At 36.4% G+C, this 19,511-nt stretch overlaps 1 protein-coding gene across 1 annotated transcript in view; it reads right to left on the reverse strand.

The window, feature by feature from the left end:
• The window catches only part of FAT4 (FAT atypical cadherin 4), a 184,030-nt gene that overhangs the window by 65,438 nt on the left and 99,081 nt on the right, over positions 1 to 19,511 (reverse strand). Inside the window, exons 4-6 of the mRNA XM_040250540.1 lie at positions 18,663 to 19,013; positions 10,946 to 11,868; positions 10,114 to 10,288 (exon numbers count right to left, since the gene is read on the reverse strand). Coding sequence (XP_040106474.1) covers positions 10,114 to 10,288; positions 10,946 to 11,868; positions 18,663 to 19,013 — 1,449 coding nt within the window. The remainder of the gene's footprint in view (positions 1 to 10,113; positions 10,289 to 10,945; positions 11,869 to 18,662; positions 19,014 to 19,511) is intronic.

The raw sequence follows: 19,511 nt of genomic DNA on the forward strand, positions 1-19,511 counted from the left end.
TAAATGTAAATGCAAAATGACAACTGGTTGGAATAATTGGCAATATTATCATCCTCTACCTGTAAAGCCTAGTGATTTTTTATATCTTCTCCTACTTAGCAATTTAATTTGAACAATGTCTAAACTGAAGCTCGTTCTCAAACAATCAGCATTGAAATTACTGATTCCAGTTGATTTGATGCCACTTAAAATATTTTGAAACATTTATTTATTTATTTGGAAAAAGAAAAATAACAGAATGTTTTATTCATTCAAGTACAATGGATCGGATAGAAGAAGAAAAGCTTTCTTAAAATTGTGTTTTTGGAAATTTATGTTTTGCAGAGGGTAATCAGATTCTGATTTTTTTTCAGATATACCATAAGTGAGCAAGGGCTCAGTTGGAAGGCAGAAATACTGGATATTGTTCTTGACTCTGATATTCTCTGGGTCTGTAAGCTCTGGCAAACTGCCTAATTATTCCAGGCCTCAATTTTCTTATCTCAAAAATAAAGAAAATGGACTGGCTCATTTCCAAGAAGACTTCTGGTTATAAAATTAGCATTTTAAGTCAGATTTTTCTCACTTAGAACTTTTCATATATAGCTTTCTTTTAAAATCCTTCCATATTACACACTAGGTTATAACTTCAATAACCCCTTATAGTTACATCTTGTTTTACTGCTTTCTCTTATACTAATTCCTTCCTTTAAGAGTAGTAGTAGATTTTAATAGGTCACAGACTATGAATTTACTGGTGAGGGTAGAAGATCACCAAAGGTTAAAAAAATTCTAAGAGACTTGGAAAATTCCATGGATATATATCTATTGGAAATGCTTATCTAAACACCAAAATCCTCATAACAAAATAAGTAAAAATTTTCACATTAAGTTTACGTGAAGAATCATAGGCCTTTATTATTAAGCTATGTGAAGTCAAATACCACATATGGGATATATATATATATATATATATTTTTTTTTTTTTTGGTAGCTAAAAAGGTGTTCAGTGTTTTGGGAGATATGGGAGGCTCACACTTTTTTGCTGTGGGAAGTCCAGATATAAAAGTATTGCCAAATGCCGAAACTTTTCAAAAGCACAGTTTCTGTTTATGCAGATTCTGAGTTAGCGAGCCAGACCAAGAAAAGGTAGGCAGGGCATCACAAGGTAGAGATAAGACCTACCTAGAAACATCTACTAGATACAGAATTGAATAAGAGCCAGAAAGTTCAGGGGAGAGTCATGAGAATATAGCTCAAGCAGTATTTTTAAGCATTTAAAACTGAATTAAAGCCATAAAACGCTTCAGTGGGTCTTTACATATGACTGCAATTTATCACATCACACTAAACACCACAGAGCCTTAAATGCTTATGCTGCTTTTCAAAGCAGGGGTCAATTTGAATGACCACAACCAATGTAGCAAAAACTTCTGGAATTTCAGGCATCAGTTTAAAAAGATTGGCACTTTTCCTTTTTTTGTAGGTCCTTTGCAAAATCTGCAAGTAAATACATAATAATAAACTGTATTTAAGTATGGTAAATAAATATGAAATAATAGTTGCATAATAACAGGATGGTTTGATAAATAATTATCATCATTTTCACTCAGTAAATCATTCATTCATTCAACAAATATTTATTCAGCAAATGTTACATTATACATTCTGCTCTGAGTGTTTCTGGGAATTCAGTTTTGAACAAGACAGGAGCTTTTCTGGTAACTCAGCTGGTAAAGAATCTGCCTACAATGTGGGAGACTTGGGTTTGATTCTGAGTCGGGAAGATCCCCTGAAGAAGGGATAGGCTATCCACGCCAGTATTCTTGGGCTTCCCTAGTGGCTGAGCTGGTAAAGAATCTGCCTGCAATGTGGGAGACCTGGGTTTGATCCCTGGGTTGGGAAGATCCCCTGGAGGGGGAAAGGCTACCCACTCCAGTATTCTGGCCTGGAGAATTCCATGGACTGTATAGCCCATGGGGTCACAAAGAGTCAGACATTACTAAGCAATTTTCACTTTCACTTAGGAAGCTTACATGATACTGGAAGTATGACAGCTATTGATGAGGTAACCAAACTGTAGCCTGCCAGGTCCCTTTGTCCATGGGATTTCCCAGACAAGAATACTGGAGTGGGTCGCCATTTCCTTCTCCAGGGGATCTTCCCGACCCATGGATGGAATCCACATCTCCTACACTGGCAGGCAGATTCTTTATTGTTGAGCCAACAGGAAAGCATTATATTCTATATAAGCATATAACTTTAAATGGCAATTCATGTTTAAGAAAAAATTTACAACAGAGTAATGTGATAGAAATATTGGAGAGATGGGAAGTGGGACCTATAGACTGGCAGTCAGATAAGTCCTCTCTGAGAAGTTGACATTTTACTTAGATGCAATGACAAAATGACAATGATACAGATGTCGTCTGCACCACCCCCATTAAAAAATGGAAAAAAAAAAAAAAAACACAACAAAACAGCCAGCTACAAAGTAGAACACTCCAGATAGTGAGAACTACAGGTACAAATGCAAAAGGCCAAGGATGAAAAAAAGGTTGGCATTTTTAAAGGGGCCAGATTAACTGGCACTGGCAATTTGCTGTCAGTATTTAGCCACTACTCTCCAGCAGTAAGTCACCTGATCTGTAAGCTTGCTGATTTTTGTAGTGTAAATACTCCTACACTAGCTGATTTCAACCAAACCAACGTGGAGATACTGAACAGAGTTGAGAGGTGATAATGACCAATGGAGATCAGCCCGGGGATTTCTTTGGAAGGAATGATGCTAAAGCTGAAACTCCAGTACTTTGACCACCTCATGCGAAGAGGTGACTCATTGGAAAAGACTCTGATGCTGGGAGGGATTGGGGGCAGGATGAGAAGGGGATGACAGAGGATGAGATGGCTGGATGGCATCACTGACTCGATGGACATGAGTCTGAGTGAACTCCGGGAGTTGGTGATGGACAGGGAGGCCTGGCGTGCTGCGATTCATGGGGTCGCAAAGAGTTGGACACGACTGAGCGACTGAACTGAACTGAACTGAACTGAATGACCAATGGTGGAACATAATAAAGGAAGGCAGCAGCAGATGATGACAGAGGGGTCAGCTAGTAGACAGAGGCAAGGTCATTTAATGCCATGTGGTCAATGGTAAGAAATTTAGTTTTTATTCTTGGAAATCAACGAATGGTTTTAATTAAGCAACAGGGCATAATCATTTTTTATGGCTTTAAGGTTCATGAGCTGCTTGTTGGAGAGCATACTGTCGGGGGAGAAAGGCAGTTAGAAAGCTATCATATTTGCCCCGGCATGGACTAAACTGGGGGGCTTCCCAGGTGGCTCTAGTGTTAAAGAACCTGCCTACCAATGCAGGAGACATAAGAGATGCAGGTTCAGTGCCTGTGTTGAGAAGGTCCCGTGGAGGAGGCCATGGCAACACACTCCAGTGTTCTTGCCTGGAGAATCTCATGGACCAAGGAGCCTGGTGGGCTATGGTCCATAGGGTCACAAAGAGTCAGACATGACTGAAGTGACTTAGCAAGCACACATGCACACAGACTAAGGTGGTGGTAATGGAGATGATGAAAATTGGATCAATCAGGACATTGTGTGAGTCAGAGTCTAGTTGTCAATGGACTTGTTGAACAAAGTTTGCCTTGAGCAATTGTGAAACCGGGGACAGAGAACAACTTATGGAGAAGCATAAAAGTCAGAAATTTTACTTGGCCTTACTAAGCTTAAGATGTTGGCAATTTGATCTCTGCTTCCTCTGATGAACGTGAGTTTGAGTGAACTCCAGGAGATGGGGATGGACAGGGAGGCCTGGCATGCCGCAATTCATGGGGTTGCAAAGAGTTGGACACGACTGAGCGACTGAACTGAACTGAAGCTTAAGATGTCCAACAAATGTGCTGACTAATATTAACAGCTAAAATGAATCATTTCAACATTTATTCCCGCTAATACATTTTTCATGTAGGAATTAGTGTTCCTATCAAATAGATAACAATATAAAATCCAATGTAGATGTGGATTTGATCCCTAAGTCAGGAAGATCACCTGGAGAAGGAAATGGCAACCCACTCCAGTACTGCTCAGAAAATCCCATGGACAGAGGAGTCTGGTGGGCTATAGTTCAAAGGGTTGCAAAGAGTCAGACACAACTAGGCGACTGAGCACACACACTCTAAGGTAACTTGTTCAAGGTCACATACCTAAAAATTGTCAGAGATGGAATTCGAACCTCTTTTTAACCACAAAACTATGTGTTTGCCTTTATAATATACTTCCATTTTGTAAATTAATTCTTAGGATTAATTTTTTTGGAAGTATAAAGCTCTGAGTTCCCTGATAATTCCCTGCTGCTTATGGTACTTAAAACATATTACTTAATTTATTGCACTTATGAGAAAATGGTAAGGAAAAATTTTGGAAGGAAAGATCTTTGGGAACAGAGTGTCAAAATATGAGAAGGACAATAATTGCTTTAGGGCCAGCTCTCCTCTTAGGATGAACCACATGTTCTGGGTTCTCTGCAGTACTTTCATGACTACACCTGGGTAAAGCCTTAGCCTCCTGGGAGTGTCTACTTGATACATATTTCTAGAAGAAATAACACTGAGTAATTTGGACTGAAGGCAGAACATCCATAGTTTTTATTATATCAGTTGAACAAAATATTATCTTTAATTGAGTTTTAGCCTCACCTCTTTAAATTAATCTTTAGTAAGTAAATCCTATGGGAGAAAAAAAAAGTGAAGTAGAATTGTTGCCCTCTGTCCTGGTTTTATTTAACAGTGCAACACTTGGTCCCACACATATAGGATAGTGTGGTTGTATTCATTTTAAGCACTGGACAGGAGTCCTTAGAGAGCTTCCAGATGTGCTACTCTACAGCCATGCAGTCAGTAAATAAAAATACAATGAAAGTGGAATGCTAATATCTTCTCCACAAATATTCAAAGATTTAGAGGTCTGCTGATAAAAATAAGCTGCTGCTTCAATTGCTGCCATATTGCCAATGTTGACCCATCTTTGGGTTGCCATCAGGTAAGAATTTCAAAAGAGCAAAGGAAAAATGATTTGTGAGCTAAGGAATAAAACTGTCAATTTTTTTTTTCCTGTTTAGAACACTTTGATATTTTCCTGGTTCTCAGAACACTGCCAATTTGAGAATAACCTGGCATCTGGGACTTAAAAGCTGCCATATTTTTCTGAATTTTCTCATGTCATCTACTAATTTGACTTTTAAATCATAGCAGTGAATAAGTATTTTAAATCCTGTGTCAGAGACTTCATTCCTGGAATATAAAACTGCAAATTCTGAAGCCTGATATGTGAAGCTCTCACTGTTCTACACAAGTGGATATTGATGACACTGAAAGTACAAAAAGGAATTGGATATAAAATTATGGTTACACATGAGTTTTAATAATTTTAGAAACATCTAGTCCAACATACCTCACAATTTCTGATTGCTTTATATGTGATTCATATTAAAGGATCTCCATACACCTACTTGTATGTATCCATACATACATGTACGGATGTGAGAGTTGGACTGTGAAGAAGGCTGAGCGCTGAAGAATTGATGTGTTTGAACTGTGGTGTTGGAGAAGACTCTTGAGGGTCCCTTGGACTGCAAGGAGATCCAACCAGTCCATTCTGAAGGAGATCAACCCTGGGATTTCTTTGGAAGGAATGATGCTAAAGCTGAAGCTCCAGTACTTTGGCCACCTTATGCGAAGAGTTGACTCATTGGAAAAGACTCTGATGCTGGGAGAGATTGGAGGCAGGAGGATAAGGGGACGACGCAGGATGAGATGGCTGGATGGCATTACGGACTCGATGGACGTGAGTCTGAGTGAACCCCGGGAGTTGGTGAGGGACAGGGAGGCCTGGTGTGCTGCAATTCATGGGGTCGCAAAGAGTTGGACACGACTGAGCAATTGAACTGAACTGAACTGAATACACCTACTTGAATTCTTCTACTCCTGTGTCTTCATAAGCCACCAGTCCATCTCAAGACAACTCCTCAAAAAAGTATTCATAAAAATCTGTACTTTGGGGAAATTTCCCATTAATTATCTAATTTCTAAGACTGCCAAAATACTCTGACCAAGGGACCAATGTCCCTGAATCTCATTCATGCTCCCACCATGATTCTTAACATTAGTTTAAGGCCCTGAATGACAGACTTCCACATAATTTCATTTTACTGATAATCTGAACTGTCACTTTTTAATAACTCATAACTCTATCTCATTATTGGATAGAATATAAACACACTTGGTCTTCACATTTTTCATTTAATGGCAACAGTCCTTCATAGAAATTAGAGTTGCACTTGCATTATTTGTCCTTATATTAACAATTTTAGATCCCCAATTTTCCCCAGGATCATGGCTGATGGCATCATGAATGCACACAGTACAGCTCCCTGAAACCAGGACTTGGTTCTTGCGAAGTCTGCACATTTAGACCAATGCTCTAATGAATCTCTTCGTTGTGAAAATTCCTCTCAACAGGCTGACTGATCCAAGTGTACTAGAAGAGAACACTTTTAACTCTATTATTTCCAGTTTTCTTTCCCACCCTTCCTTCCTTCCTTGGTCCCTCCTTCCTTCCCTCTTTCTTCCTCCCCTTCTTTCTTTTGCTTCCTTCCTACCTTTCTTTTTCTTTCATTCTTTTTTTCCTAATGAAATGTCAATTTTATGCTGTCATATTGATGGAGAAGCATCGTTACAAGTGGTGGTTAATTTTGCTGACTAGCCCACAAAGTCTTCCCTAACCATAATTTGGCTGACCTACAGTTTTTAAATGGTTAAGCACTTACCATGCAATATATTCTTTGGAAATCTGAAAAAACTGATATCACAAAAAAACCAATACAGAATTGTAAAGTAAAATAAAAAATAAATAAATAAAAAATAAATAAAAATAAAAATTCTTAATGTAGTAATGCATAAAATGAAAAAATATGAATTGCAATTTTAAAAAAATGTTTTTTAAACAATTGATACATTTTTAAATAAGACTAAGTAGTAAGGAACAGGGCAGACATTCATAAGAATTTTTGAATGTTTAAAGTGCATGGATCACAACTCATTAAAATCATTATATATACAATGTTTTAGGCATATTTAACAAATATTGTGTCAGTTAAACATTGTAATAAACTACATTGTAATTACTATTATCCCCATTTTACTGAGAAAATACTGAGATTGAAAGAGATGATAGATTTTGTCTGAATCACAAAAAAAATTTTTGAGAGAAACAGAATTTAAATCACCATCAGTTCAAACTTAAAGCTTTTAATCAGTATATTATATAGACAATTATTGGGTTTATTTTGCAAATAAAATTATTTTGGAAATTAATATATATTTTTCAAATTTTACTTTAACTAAACACTAAAACCTTCACATACACTAAACTTGGAAGTCAGATATACTAGGGTCTGAATCCTATTCTGCCACTTCTTGGCTGTGTGTGTGTGTGTGTGTGTGTATGAGTGCTCAGTCGTGTCTGACTCTTTGCAACCCTATAGACTGTAGCTCTCCAGGCTCTTCTGTCCATGCGACTTTCCAGGCAAGAATACTGGAGCAGTTTAGCCATTTTATACTCCAGGGAATCTTCCCAACCCAGGGACTGAACCCACATCTCTTGAGTCTCCTGCATTGGCAGGTGGATTCTTTACCACTGCACCACCTCCTGAGCAAATAACTTAATTACTCTGAGGAGTTTACTGTAAGTAGAGTGGAAACAAAAACACCATAGTCTCTGAGATAATAAAGTAATGTGTAGAAATGGGTTAATATCTGTAAAATCTGGCAAACTGCATGACTCTGATTGCCAAATGTCAGAAAACAACCATTCCCTTCCCCTGCACAATATCTCCCTCTTGGCTTCACAGGCGCACAAAAAGATTTTTAAATTCTCAGAATGATCTGATTGAAAACATGCACTCTTGTCTAGATGTCTACATTCTTTCTCTGACATGGCTTTTGACTTAGAATGTTCCAAATCACAAATCCCCTGATGGAGAAGTTCTATGAGTTGTGCCCTGTCCATCCAGGGTCACCCTACACTGCATCTCTGATTCTCATAATCACAATCTGCTCATCGCCCTGGGATGACCTTTGTGTGACACACCATCTTGTGCAGCAAGTTTTATAATGACGGATGCCTTAGCAGCCAGATTCCTGGGTCTAGTTTCTCCTCCCCCAAATGATCTGCACAAAGACTCTGTTTCTGGGAGTGCCTAGAATTGACTATACATATCCAGCAACTTCAGAGGAGAGCTGAGGCTGCAGGGTTTTCAATAATAAAATCTCGCCTCTATATATCTGACCCTCTACTAGTTTGTACACCTCTTTATCCTTTCTTTTCTCCAGATGACTCTTGAAATACGGATTGATCTGAGCCATGTGGCAGTGACTGCATTTGCCACATGAAAATGTTTATCTACTGACTGAGAAGTACTGCCTACACATATAATGAAACGTGTTTCAGATCAACTTGGTTTAAGTTTTATATGGTTACCACACTACATGCTGCTCATCATTGCCTGGGATTTTATAGTTTGCATGAAATGTAACACAGTCATTCACACAGATTAAAAAAAAAAAACGAGAATAGTGCTTTCTTTCACAAAGCAATAGTCTAAGATGAAGTCAATGGCAAATAATATAGACAGAACCATCTTGATAAATAAGCAGTGGCACTATCATTAGCATACTTAACAAATTTATAATCACTCTTAATCTTCAAATCTCCTTTTTTTATGAAGTGGTGACATGAAATTGTATACTCTGAAATTGGTCACAAATAAAAAAAAATCAAAAAATTATATTCATCAAAAACATTTCAACCACAGCAAAAACAGCTCATTTGAAAATTCAGAATAATTCTCCTATAGCAGTAGCCACACATCTACATAAATATCCATATACCAAAAATGTCAGTCCTTTGAAGTTCCAACAAATCTGCCTGTTCTTAAAACAATTTCAACAAATTAATAAAGAGATGTCAACATTACTAACGTCCTCAATAATTAAAACAGTAAGTTTTAACAATTTTTATAAATGAGTGTTACATAAGAACTGCTGCTGCTGCTGCTGCCAAGTCACTTCAGTCGTGTCTGACTCTGTGCGACCCCACAGACGGCAGCCCACCAGGCTCTGCCGTCCCTGGGATTCTCCAGGCAAGAACACTGGAGTGGGTTGCCATTTCCTTCTCCAGTGCATGGAAGTGAAAAGTGAAAATGAAGTGGCTCAGTCTTGTCCGACTCTTCACAACCCCATGGACTGCACCCCACCAGGCTCCTCCGTCCATGGGATTTTCCAGGCAAGAGTCAATGCTTCATAATTCCCTGAGACTTTTGAAGATCAATGATTTATTCATCCATTTGTTTATTCAACACATATTTAAGTACATCTACTTTCTTCAAGGCACAGAGGTTCTTTAACAAATTTTAGTTGTTTCAGCTTTGAATTAGAAGTGTAAAACAAAACAGTTGTTAACAGTAATGTTACTATTTGAATAGGCTGTATTTTATGCTACTTGTTCTACAATTTTATGCAAATACTGTTTCCAAACAGTGAGAGCTAATGTATAGTGCTTTTCTTTCTCCCTATCATAGTTCATTACACTGCTACTCAGTGAGAAGCCAGGCTCTCACTGACACCCTTTTTGGAGTTCTGTGGGGCTTCATCAGATGCTTATCATATCTACTTATGATTTTGAAGAACCTACAGGATTAGTGAAGTAGAACTCTGGACCCACTCTCTTGTCTCCATGACCAGTTAGAACCATCTGAATGTTTTCAAAGCTAAGGTACTTGAAATATCCACAGAGATACTGGGTCAGCCTACCAGGCAATGATATATTGTGTCTTACAGGAACAGAGCTTTGTTTGTAATGTGCCTAAACCCTTACCATTTACATATAAATTTCATAAAGTGATATATGTTCTATAAAATGATGTGGATACTACTGAAGTTCCAAGCATTAGTAAATTTCAAAAAAAAAAAAAAATTTAGTTTACTGGTAGAAAAACGTACTTCCATTTACATATATTATGAAGGAATTTTTCACTGTTGAACAAGGTTATTACAGATTTACCTGAATCTGCAGCTGTGATCAGCAAGACAAAATGTTCCTTTGTTTCACGGTCCAAACTCTGTGTTACTTGAAGTTCTCCACTAGCTGAGAGAGTGAAAGCATTGTCTTCATTACCACCAAATAGAACATACGAGAGTTTGCTGTTGGAACCTTGATCATCATCTCTTGCCACCACCTACAGGAGAAAATAATATAGGACATGAATGTGAGTAATACTCACAAAATGTATACCATGAAATAAAGTGTATTATTAAAAACAAGTATATATTATTAAAAATAATAGGGTAGAGCCATACAGACCAATGTTAAAAGGTTTCAGAGACATGTTTGTAAGTTTTAGGTAAAATATTAAAATGGTGCAGTGTACAATATATAATTTGTATAAAACCAGGTATAAAATCAACACATTGCATTTTTGGAAGACTTCACAAAAAATTTTTTAACAGCAGATTCATCCAGGTAGTTGGATTTGTAAAGAGGGAATGAAGAGCAATGTTTGTAAAAGTTTTCAAACTTTAACATCATTTGATTTTCTTACTATGTATAGAATAACTGTTACCGTGAAACAGAATTCAAAAATGCACAAACGCATAAATATGTGCAGCAGAGGTAAACACAAAAGGATATAATTGAAATACAATATTTCATCTACAAGGAAATCAACAGGTCCTTAGGTGTAATTTTCATAAACCTGTCCTTTTCGAGATCTGCTGTATCAGCAAGTAAGCATTTTTGGATGAGAATGAGGAAGAGAGTGGGGCAGCATGACCACTGTAATTAAATGAATTGTCTTACAAAAAGCACAATATTTGTTTGATTTAAATATAATTACCTGAAGAACTGTTCTGGGTAATGTTCCCAGATTCTCAGGGACATTTACAGAATATGGAGACAGCTCGAATATGGGGACAAAATCATTAATATCCAACAGAACAATGCTGACGGTAGAGGTATCAGTTCTGGGAGTGCTGCCCCGATCTGTTGCCTGAACAGTTAAAGAGTAAGTAGGGGTCTTCTCTCGATCCAAAGGCTTAGCCACAGTGATTGCCCCTGTGACCGAGTCGATCCGAAATTCCTGATTGGCATTACCATCGACAATGCCATAACGGACCTGTCCATTTGTACCTTCATCTCCATCTGCTGCAAATACTTGTATTATATCTGTTCCAGTAAGTGTATTTTCATTAATCTCCACTTTATACATGGCCTGTGCAAAAACAGGGTTATTATCGTTGATGTCAAGTACCATAACTACCACCTCTGTAGATGAAGACAGAGATGGATGACCTTTGTCCGTAGCCACCACTGTGAGAGTATAATTGGAAACCTCCTCTCTATCTAGCTCTCCAGTGAGCCTTACTTCTCCGTCGATGGTCCCGATAGTGAACTTATTTCCTGAAGGGTTCAGTAGGGTGTACTCAATGTAGCTGTTTGGGCCACTGTCTGGGTCAGTTGCTTGTGCTTTGAAAACAATGGTATCAATAGGTGTGTTTTCTGGAATGTAGGTCAATTTAGGGGAAAGAAAGGTTGGGGGGTTATCATTGACATCCAGCAAAATAATGGAGATTTGAGCAGTGCTTGTGAATCTGGAGGCTGGAAGCTGTGGCAGGTCATGCACTTGAACAACCAGATTGTAGAAGGACTGACTCTCCCGATCCAAAGGTTTTAGAACTTTCAATACCCCATTCTTGTCGACTGTAAACTGCCCAAGGCTATCGCCAGAAGCAATACTGTAAGCCAATTGAGAGTTGATGCCTGAAATGGAAGGGGGAAAAAATTAAATTTTCTGAACTAAATGCTGATTGCAAACTAAACTGCACCAAAAATTTCATGATATGAACTTGTGTATTTGATACACATGGCTGACAAACACACCTTATGAATGACTTAGCCACAGTTAATTTTCTTTCCAAGGAATATATAACCCATAACTCTTTTCTTGGTATCATTTGATTTGAAAAGATGTTTACAATCTGGTGAACAAATGATCTATATACTGCTGGCTATTTACCAAGGTGTTGAAATGCTAAATTACGAAAGTGAAGAGGAAAAAAAATATAGCAGAGAGCGGATATTTTTCTATACATTTCTTTATTTCTGTCACATAATTCCTGAGAGTTCAACATTAACAGTGCCACACTCTACTACTAGCCAAACATTTATCACATTAGTAATTTATTGAGGCCAACACCAATTTTCAGAGAATGATAATAACATTTTCTGATATATGGCCTTAGTCATGGATGCTTTAAGTCTACTTTTACTTTTCTTGGCAGAACCAATAAATACTTTTTAATTCCTAGTAAGTGTCTGGCTAATACCTCTGAGAAAATAATTCTCTTTTAAATTTTATTATGTTTATTTACTGTGGTTTAAAAGTATTTTTGAAGAAAATGTTAGCAGTAAATGTATGCATAAAAGACTCCAAATATAAAGATTCACGCTATTATTGGGCTATTTTTAGATAATGTTTTATCAGTTTTTCCCAGGAACATATGTCACATTTTAATTTAAAAAGGCATATATAAATCATTTCAGAAAATGATTGTAGACATTTTCTAACAGAGATGATGTGGAGAATTGCTCAGCCTACTTATTGGTTTAGTAAATAATTTAAAGCTAAATTACAGATAAGCAGCGCAAACACAAAGAAAAAATTATATTTCCTGCCCCAGAATAGCATTTTCTTCACTGGTCCATAATGTCATGTGTACTTTTATATTTTATCATAAACATGTTGGGCAATTATAGGATGGCCTAAGAATTTCTAAGAAACATATCTTATATCTAGATAATCCATCCTTAATAAAGATTACTCTGGGATCTTATGCTATGAAAAATCCACTGAGTTATATAAACTACTTACAAATGGCTCTTATATTTATGAACTTTAACTATTCAAGTGTCAAAAATGATGTCCACTCTTTGCCAAAAGTCTTCTAGAACAAGTGGATCACCCTTTTCTTGAAAAATACTCTTTCTTAGGATTCTGTAGATACTTCAGTTAGCTTCTGCCTTTTCTTGAAACCCATTAAGTCCTTGTAAAGGCAAGTTTTAGTTGAGTAATACAATTTTTTTTCCTACCAGGTAGTGCCTGCTTATTTTTTTTTTTAATGCTAGAATTATTATTTTCCCATGCTTTGATAGTTTCTTATCTGATATCCTTTGTCTATATGTTGATGCAGAGGAAACTATTTATGGAGATAACTTTCAGGCACTGGCTTATTCACAAAAATTTCTAGGATAAACAAGGATTGAATAGATCTTTGAAAAGGTAGGGGTTTTCTCCTCATTAAAAGTTGTGGCTTTTAATCTTTGCAGTTTATTTAAGACCACTCACAAGAGAACAAAGCAGAGGTTATAAAGTTCAAAATACTTAGGACACTGAGGATCAGGGAAAATATGAATAAATAAAGCTAACGGAGGCCACAGGTCAATTCGCCAGCAGGAGATAAAGAGAATTTTAAGATCTGGATAGAACAAGGTCAACAGCCTACTTCAACTCTCTGACTTAAAATTCCACAAGTTTGGGGGAAGAAAAGTTCTATCAACTGATGCAAAAAAAAAAAAGATTTCATCAACTGGTACTAAATATATTACTGAGAAAGCAATTTGATTTTAAATATAAATATACATATATATATAGTGATATATATTTAATATATTTTTAAATAGAATTACTCTTTTAAGAATTTTTTTTGCATTTCCTATGGCTAACTCTGTCAGTAAATATTTAGTTCCTATTCTCGGAGGTACAAATTCAGACACAATTATTATTGAGAAAAAGTTATGAAGACACCTGGATAAAAATAATACCAACGAGCATTTCTATGTAAGCAAATAAACCTTTCATGCCCAAGATCAAAAGAAATTTAAATACTGACAAAACTACACATGGCTACAAAGTGATGGTCTAACATTTCTACATAAATCAACTGGAAGGCAAGCAATTAAATCTAGGATTGGAACACCCCTGGTCCACTGTGTATTCTACTTCCTGGAGTAAACAATTAACCTGCAGAGGCAAAAAGAGAACACGATACCAAGATTTTATAGCCTTGTTGTAAACGGCAGGACAGCCTCCTTTTTAGGGAGAAAGTTTGCTGGGTAGGTGGGTGGTGGAAGTAATAAATATTAACTAGAATTATGAAAAAGATAAAAATGATTTTATATTTAAATTCATAATGATGAATATATCAGATGATAACATTAAAAATGAACTGGTGATAACAGTCACTATCTTTGAGAACATAAACAGAAATACAACTTGTTTTGCACAAAATATTGCAGCACAATCTAAGAAATAGCTTTCATCTCAGGAACTGAAACTGTACTGCTGTAATTACAAGTCATGGAAACCATCTCTATGGACTTTACTGTCAAGAAAAGGACTTTTCACTCCTGTCATGTCTAAGTGACTTTGGACATGTGCTCTACATCTAGAAAATACATGTAGACATATTGAGACTCAAAATTCTCCCTGAACCTTTATACTATCCGAAAAATAAAGAGTTCAGGCCATTCTTCTCTCTCTATGCCTTGCATCAAATATCCCAATCATGAATCAGTAAACATATTATTTTAACATTCTATAATTTATTCATATGTGCTAAAACTTGAATTTAGTGGGTTTTTACAGCCCCCAGATCTTTAAGCTAAGAACAGTCCATATTTCTAACCATTTATGTTCAGTGTTCTGAAAGTGGTTTAGTTACATGATTCTTTCTGGCAGTTTTATTGTGTGTGTGGTTGTGTTAGTTTTTTTTTTTTTTTGGTTGGTTTTTATTTCGGTCTCGAGAATAATTTAGTTCCAGGAAATACAGCACATAACTGTAGGTATGTGGCTCTGTTACAAAATGCGCATATTTATTCACAGTCCATAAATGCCTAATTATTTCTATGATGAACTAGTATTTGTCAACTTATCGTACAGCTGCAACACATGGAACTCTTGCAAACAGCATTCACTTTTATGAAGCAGTTCCGACAAGGTCATCAGGTCACTGGAATATGAAACTCATTTACAGGTCAATTGATCTGCATTGTGTACCAAGTGTATATCAGTAAATTTATTAAACAATAATTATAATTACTTTATTCTCAAAGTACTCTATGACTCCCCAATATTTTTAAGAGTATATGAATTTATTTCTAGGATAATATAATAATTATCAAAGCTAGACTATTTCCATGAAACTTCAATTTATAATGTGTGTGCTCAGTCGCTCAGTCCTATCTGACTCTTTGCAACTCCATGGACTGTAGCTTGCCAGGCTCCTCTTTCCATCCATGGAATTTTCCATGCAATACTGGAGTGGGCTCCCATTTCCTTCTTCAAGGGATCTTCCTAACCCAGGGATCTAACCCATGTCTCTTGTGTCTCCTGCATTGGCAGACAGGTTCTGTACCCCTAGCACCCACTATACTTTGCCTCAATATAATACTTTCTTAGCTGTATGAATGAAAGCCTTGAGATTAATACATGTGCTACTTGTGAACACAGTAAAATATTTGCTTTATTCTTATTAAATTGTTATGCAATCTAAAAATTTTAGGTTAAACTTAGAGAATTTAGATATAAGTAACAGAAAATGTTAAATTTATTTTCATATAAAATGTCTTCATTTAAGATGACAATATTATCTCCTCTGAAAGCTCTTGGTCTGAGATTAAAACTAAATTGTTAATTAGAAAAGTCTAAATAACATTGTGAAACATGTTGAGAGCTATTTAGTATAACTGAGTTGGCAGTTTTAAACAAAGAAGGTTACCCTTGTACAGTCTTATCATAATCCTTGAAATTCAGAGAGAATAGAAACTGTGTCCTATATTTTAGGTCAAGGTGCAGGAAATTACACTGATAAAAGTATTCAATACTAAAACAATGGAAAAATGTAGCTTGAAAATTTTATCTAACACAATTAAAGGAAAAAAAATCCATAAAAAGTAACTTGAAGTCAATGGTTAATACACTTCTGTGAATATGCTTGCATGGAATATTCCAGCAGGTTTCACAAAGGAAGTTTCTTATTTGCTATTTTCTCAGTTCTTTACAGTTGAGTTTTGAGGATAAACGGAATTTATTCTAGACCTGCACACAATCTTATGATACAATAGGCTCTCTCTAATGCTTAAAGTTACAAAGAAACTTGGCAGATAATTCTTCACTGCAGAAAAGTTAGGACAAATTAAAAAATGTTCATATCCAGATGGAAAGCCTAAACTACTCCATCTTGTAAAAGAACTCCATTTTGTAAAGTTCCGGGCAAAAAAAGACTTAGACTTTGGATATTACCCAACCTTGCCCCACTGCCCACAAGCCAATCGGCCCTCAGGTCAAGCCTCCTGACTTTACGTTCAGGAACTTGTGATTTACCTTGAAAGTAAAAACCAATCAGGAATCAACACACAACCCTATAGAAGAAGGTAACCAATCAGATGTCCTTCAGCCTGAAAATCCCCTTTTACCTGAATATTCCCTATATAAGCAATGTAACCCAAAACTTGGGGCTCCTCCCTATAGCCGCTGTGTCGGTGTCGGTGGGAGCCCCAGCTCGAGCTTCATAATAAAATCTCTCTTGCTTTTGCATCGGATATCAGCTCCCTGGTGGTCACTGGGAGATTTCGTGACTTGGGCATAACACAGAGATCAGGTAAATTAATTAAGTTTATAATAATAGATAAGCCAACATTCAAAATAAAGATTAACCTCAACTGTGCATAAAGTCTAATGGGAGACACTTAACATGTACAAAACTAGGCTGATGTACACGAAATAGACTGTGCAACATTCTTAGGCCAGGACTGGCTACATACTAGGGACAAGTGGTCCGTCTTATTTGCTGGTCCCACATCCAAGGATTCAACCAACATAGACTGAAAATATTTTGAGGGAAAAAAATTCCAGAAAGTTCCAAATTTCAAGCAAAACTTAAATCTTCTGTGCTCTGGAAACTATTTATATAGCATTTATACTGTAGTAGGTATTGTGAGTAGTCTAGAGATGATTTAAAGTATATGGGTGAATGTGCATGGGTTGTATGCAAATATTACACTATTTTATATAAAGGACTTGAGCATCTTGGATTTTGGTATCAATGAGGCTTCCCTAGAGGCTCAGAGATACAGAATCTCCCTGCAATGCAGGAAACCGGGGTTTGATCCCTAGGTCAGGAAAATCCCCTGGAGAAGGGAATGGCTACCAACTCCAGTATTCTTGCCTAGAGAATCTCATGGACAGAGGAGTCTGGCAGCTATAGTCCCTGAGGTCACAAAAAGTCAGACACTACTGAGCAACTAACACTTTCACTTCACTAACTTTCCAGAGGTCCTGGAACCAATCCCCAGCTGATACAAGGGATGACTGTATTTGACAACTGTTAGTTGTTGTTTTTAATATTATTAGCAATTTGTGGTACTGACATTACAGGCACTTCTATTTTAGGAATATTTATGTTTTCATTATTAACTATGCTTAAATAAGAGAGGAAAACTTCAAAATGCACCTAATGAATTCTAAAGAAAGGATTTCCTATTTCATGATGTGAAAGATATATAAAAATACTGTGCTCTGCCTCTCATATCTTTGTAAGTGGCAATTCTAGACACTCTTGAAAGGAAACTAAGTATAGAGTAGAATGGGATGAATGGTACTCTGAGATCACATAAATCATTTAAGTCAGCAAGAACCAGGAAATTCTAAATTAAGGTTGATATGCCTATGCCACGAGGCATATCCTTGGGCTAGAGACCGATTTCCTCTTAAAATCCTGTCCCTTGTTTTCTTAACTAAATGAACATTTAGCTGCATCCAATGGAAGGAAAAACAAGGTATTAACTTTCTGAACAAAGGTTGACAATCTGTACAATGTCACCTCTAAAGGCTATATTATTTGGTATGTGTATTTACAAAATAAGTCTTAAAGAAAGACTAAGGGAGTCATAAAGTTTTTCAAATAAAAATCAAACAAATATCAAACATTGTAAAGTCTAGATTTGATTTAAAATCTCAACTAGATTATGTAGCATAAAAATTAAAGAGATCTGAGACCATCCTTTGAGTCAAAGCATGAAAGCTTGCTGAGATACTCCGAGCCATTTTCGTTCAGAAATACAAAACTAATCATGCATTCTGAAGTATTTTTTGAGATTTGGTTTTCCTTTAGCATCCACATTTTATCCTTTTTATGTTAAAAGAATATATGTAAGCAAATATTTATCTGAAGAAAACCAGCCAAAAAGCTGCTTTATGACTTCTACATTGCTACACTGTAGTGGTGTCACACATTTAGAGAGAATAAAGGAAGATAAATTTATAAAGCTTATAAGATGCACACAATGTATGCTGTGTAAGTGTTATAAAACAGAACTTAACTAATAAAATCCTTAGTCTTTTAATCCTCTATAGTTAAATTATAAATCTATTCCTCAACTTTGGGTCTAAATTTACAAAATGCAATTTTGTGACAGCTGCACACAGTAAATAAATATGATATAAATCTAATGATTAATGTTTAATAAACTTTAAGTATGCAAAATAAAGTACATACCATCATCTGCATCGGTAACATTAAACACAAGAACAGTAGATCCTAGAGGTAGATTCTCCATTAAAGATGTACTGTATGAATTCAAGCTGAAAATGGGTGGGTTATCATTTACATCTAGTATGTTGAAGTAAACCCTGATGGTAGTAAATTGTCCCCCACCATCTTCAGCCCGAACAGTGAGGATATAATATTGCTGTGCTTCATAATCCAACATTCGAGTCAAATTAAAGACTCCAGTAACTGGATTCAAGAAAAATATGCCATCTTCATCATCTTCATTCACAATATATGTAATTTCTCCATTCACACCAGAGTCATCATCTGTAGCTAAAATAGCTGCTACCAAAGAACCTAGAATAAATTGAGAATCTAAAATTAATGGGACAGGGTATTGCTAAGAGACTATATATGATACTAAAACATTTATTTGTACAGTAAAATATTTTAATTAGAATCACTATGAAAATATAATGAAAACAACACTCTGTAGATTTCTACATTAACATGGATGCCAACATTCCCAAATATCCAGTAGATCTTATGTGTGTGTGTGCACGCTCAGTCACTCAGTCATGTCTGACTCTTGCAACCTTTGTAGCCCACCAGGCTCCTCTATCCATGGAATTTTCCTGGCAAGAATACTGGAGTGGGTTTCCGTTTCCTAGTCCAGGAGATCTTCCCAACCCAGGGATTGAACCTATGTCTCTGGAGTCTCCTGCATTGACAGGCGTATCCTTTATCACTGTGCCACCTTGGAAGCCAGTAGATCTTAGGTTGCAATGTAAATGTTTTGGGAAATGAACACAACCTCTGACATTATTTTTCTACCTACCAGTTCATGAACATATT

The sequence above is a fragment of the Oryx dammah genome, unplaced genomic scaffold (genome assembly GCF_014754425.2).
Source record: "Oryx dammah isolate SB20612 unplaced genomic scaffold, SCBI_Odam_1.1 HiC_scaffold_12, whole genome shotgun sequence".
Lineage (NCBI taxonomy): Eukaryota > Metazoa > Chordata > Mammalia > Artiodactyla > Bovidae > Oryx > Oryx dammah.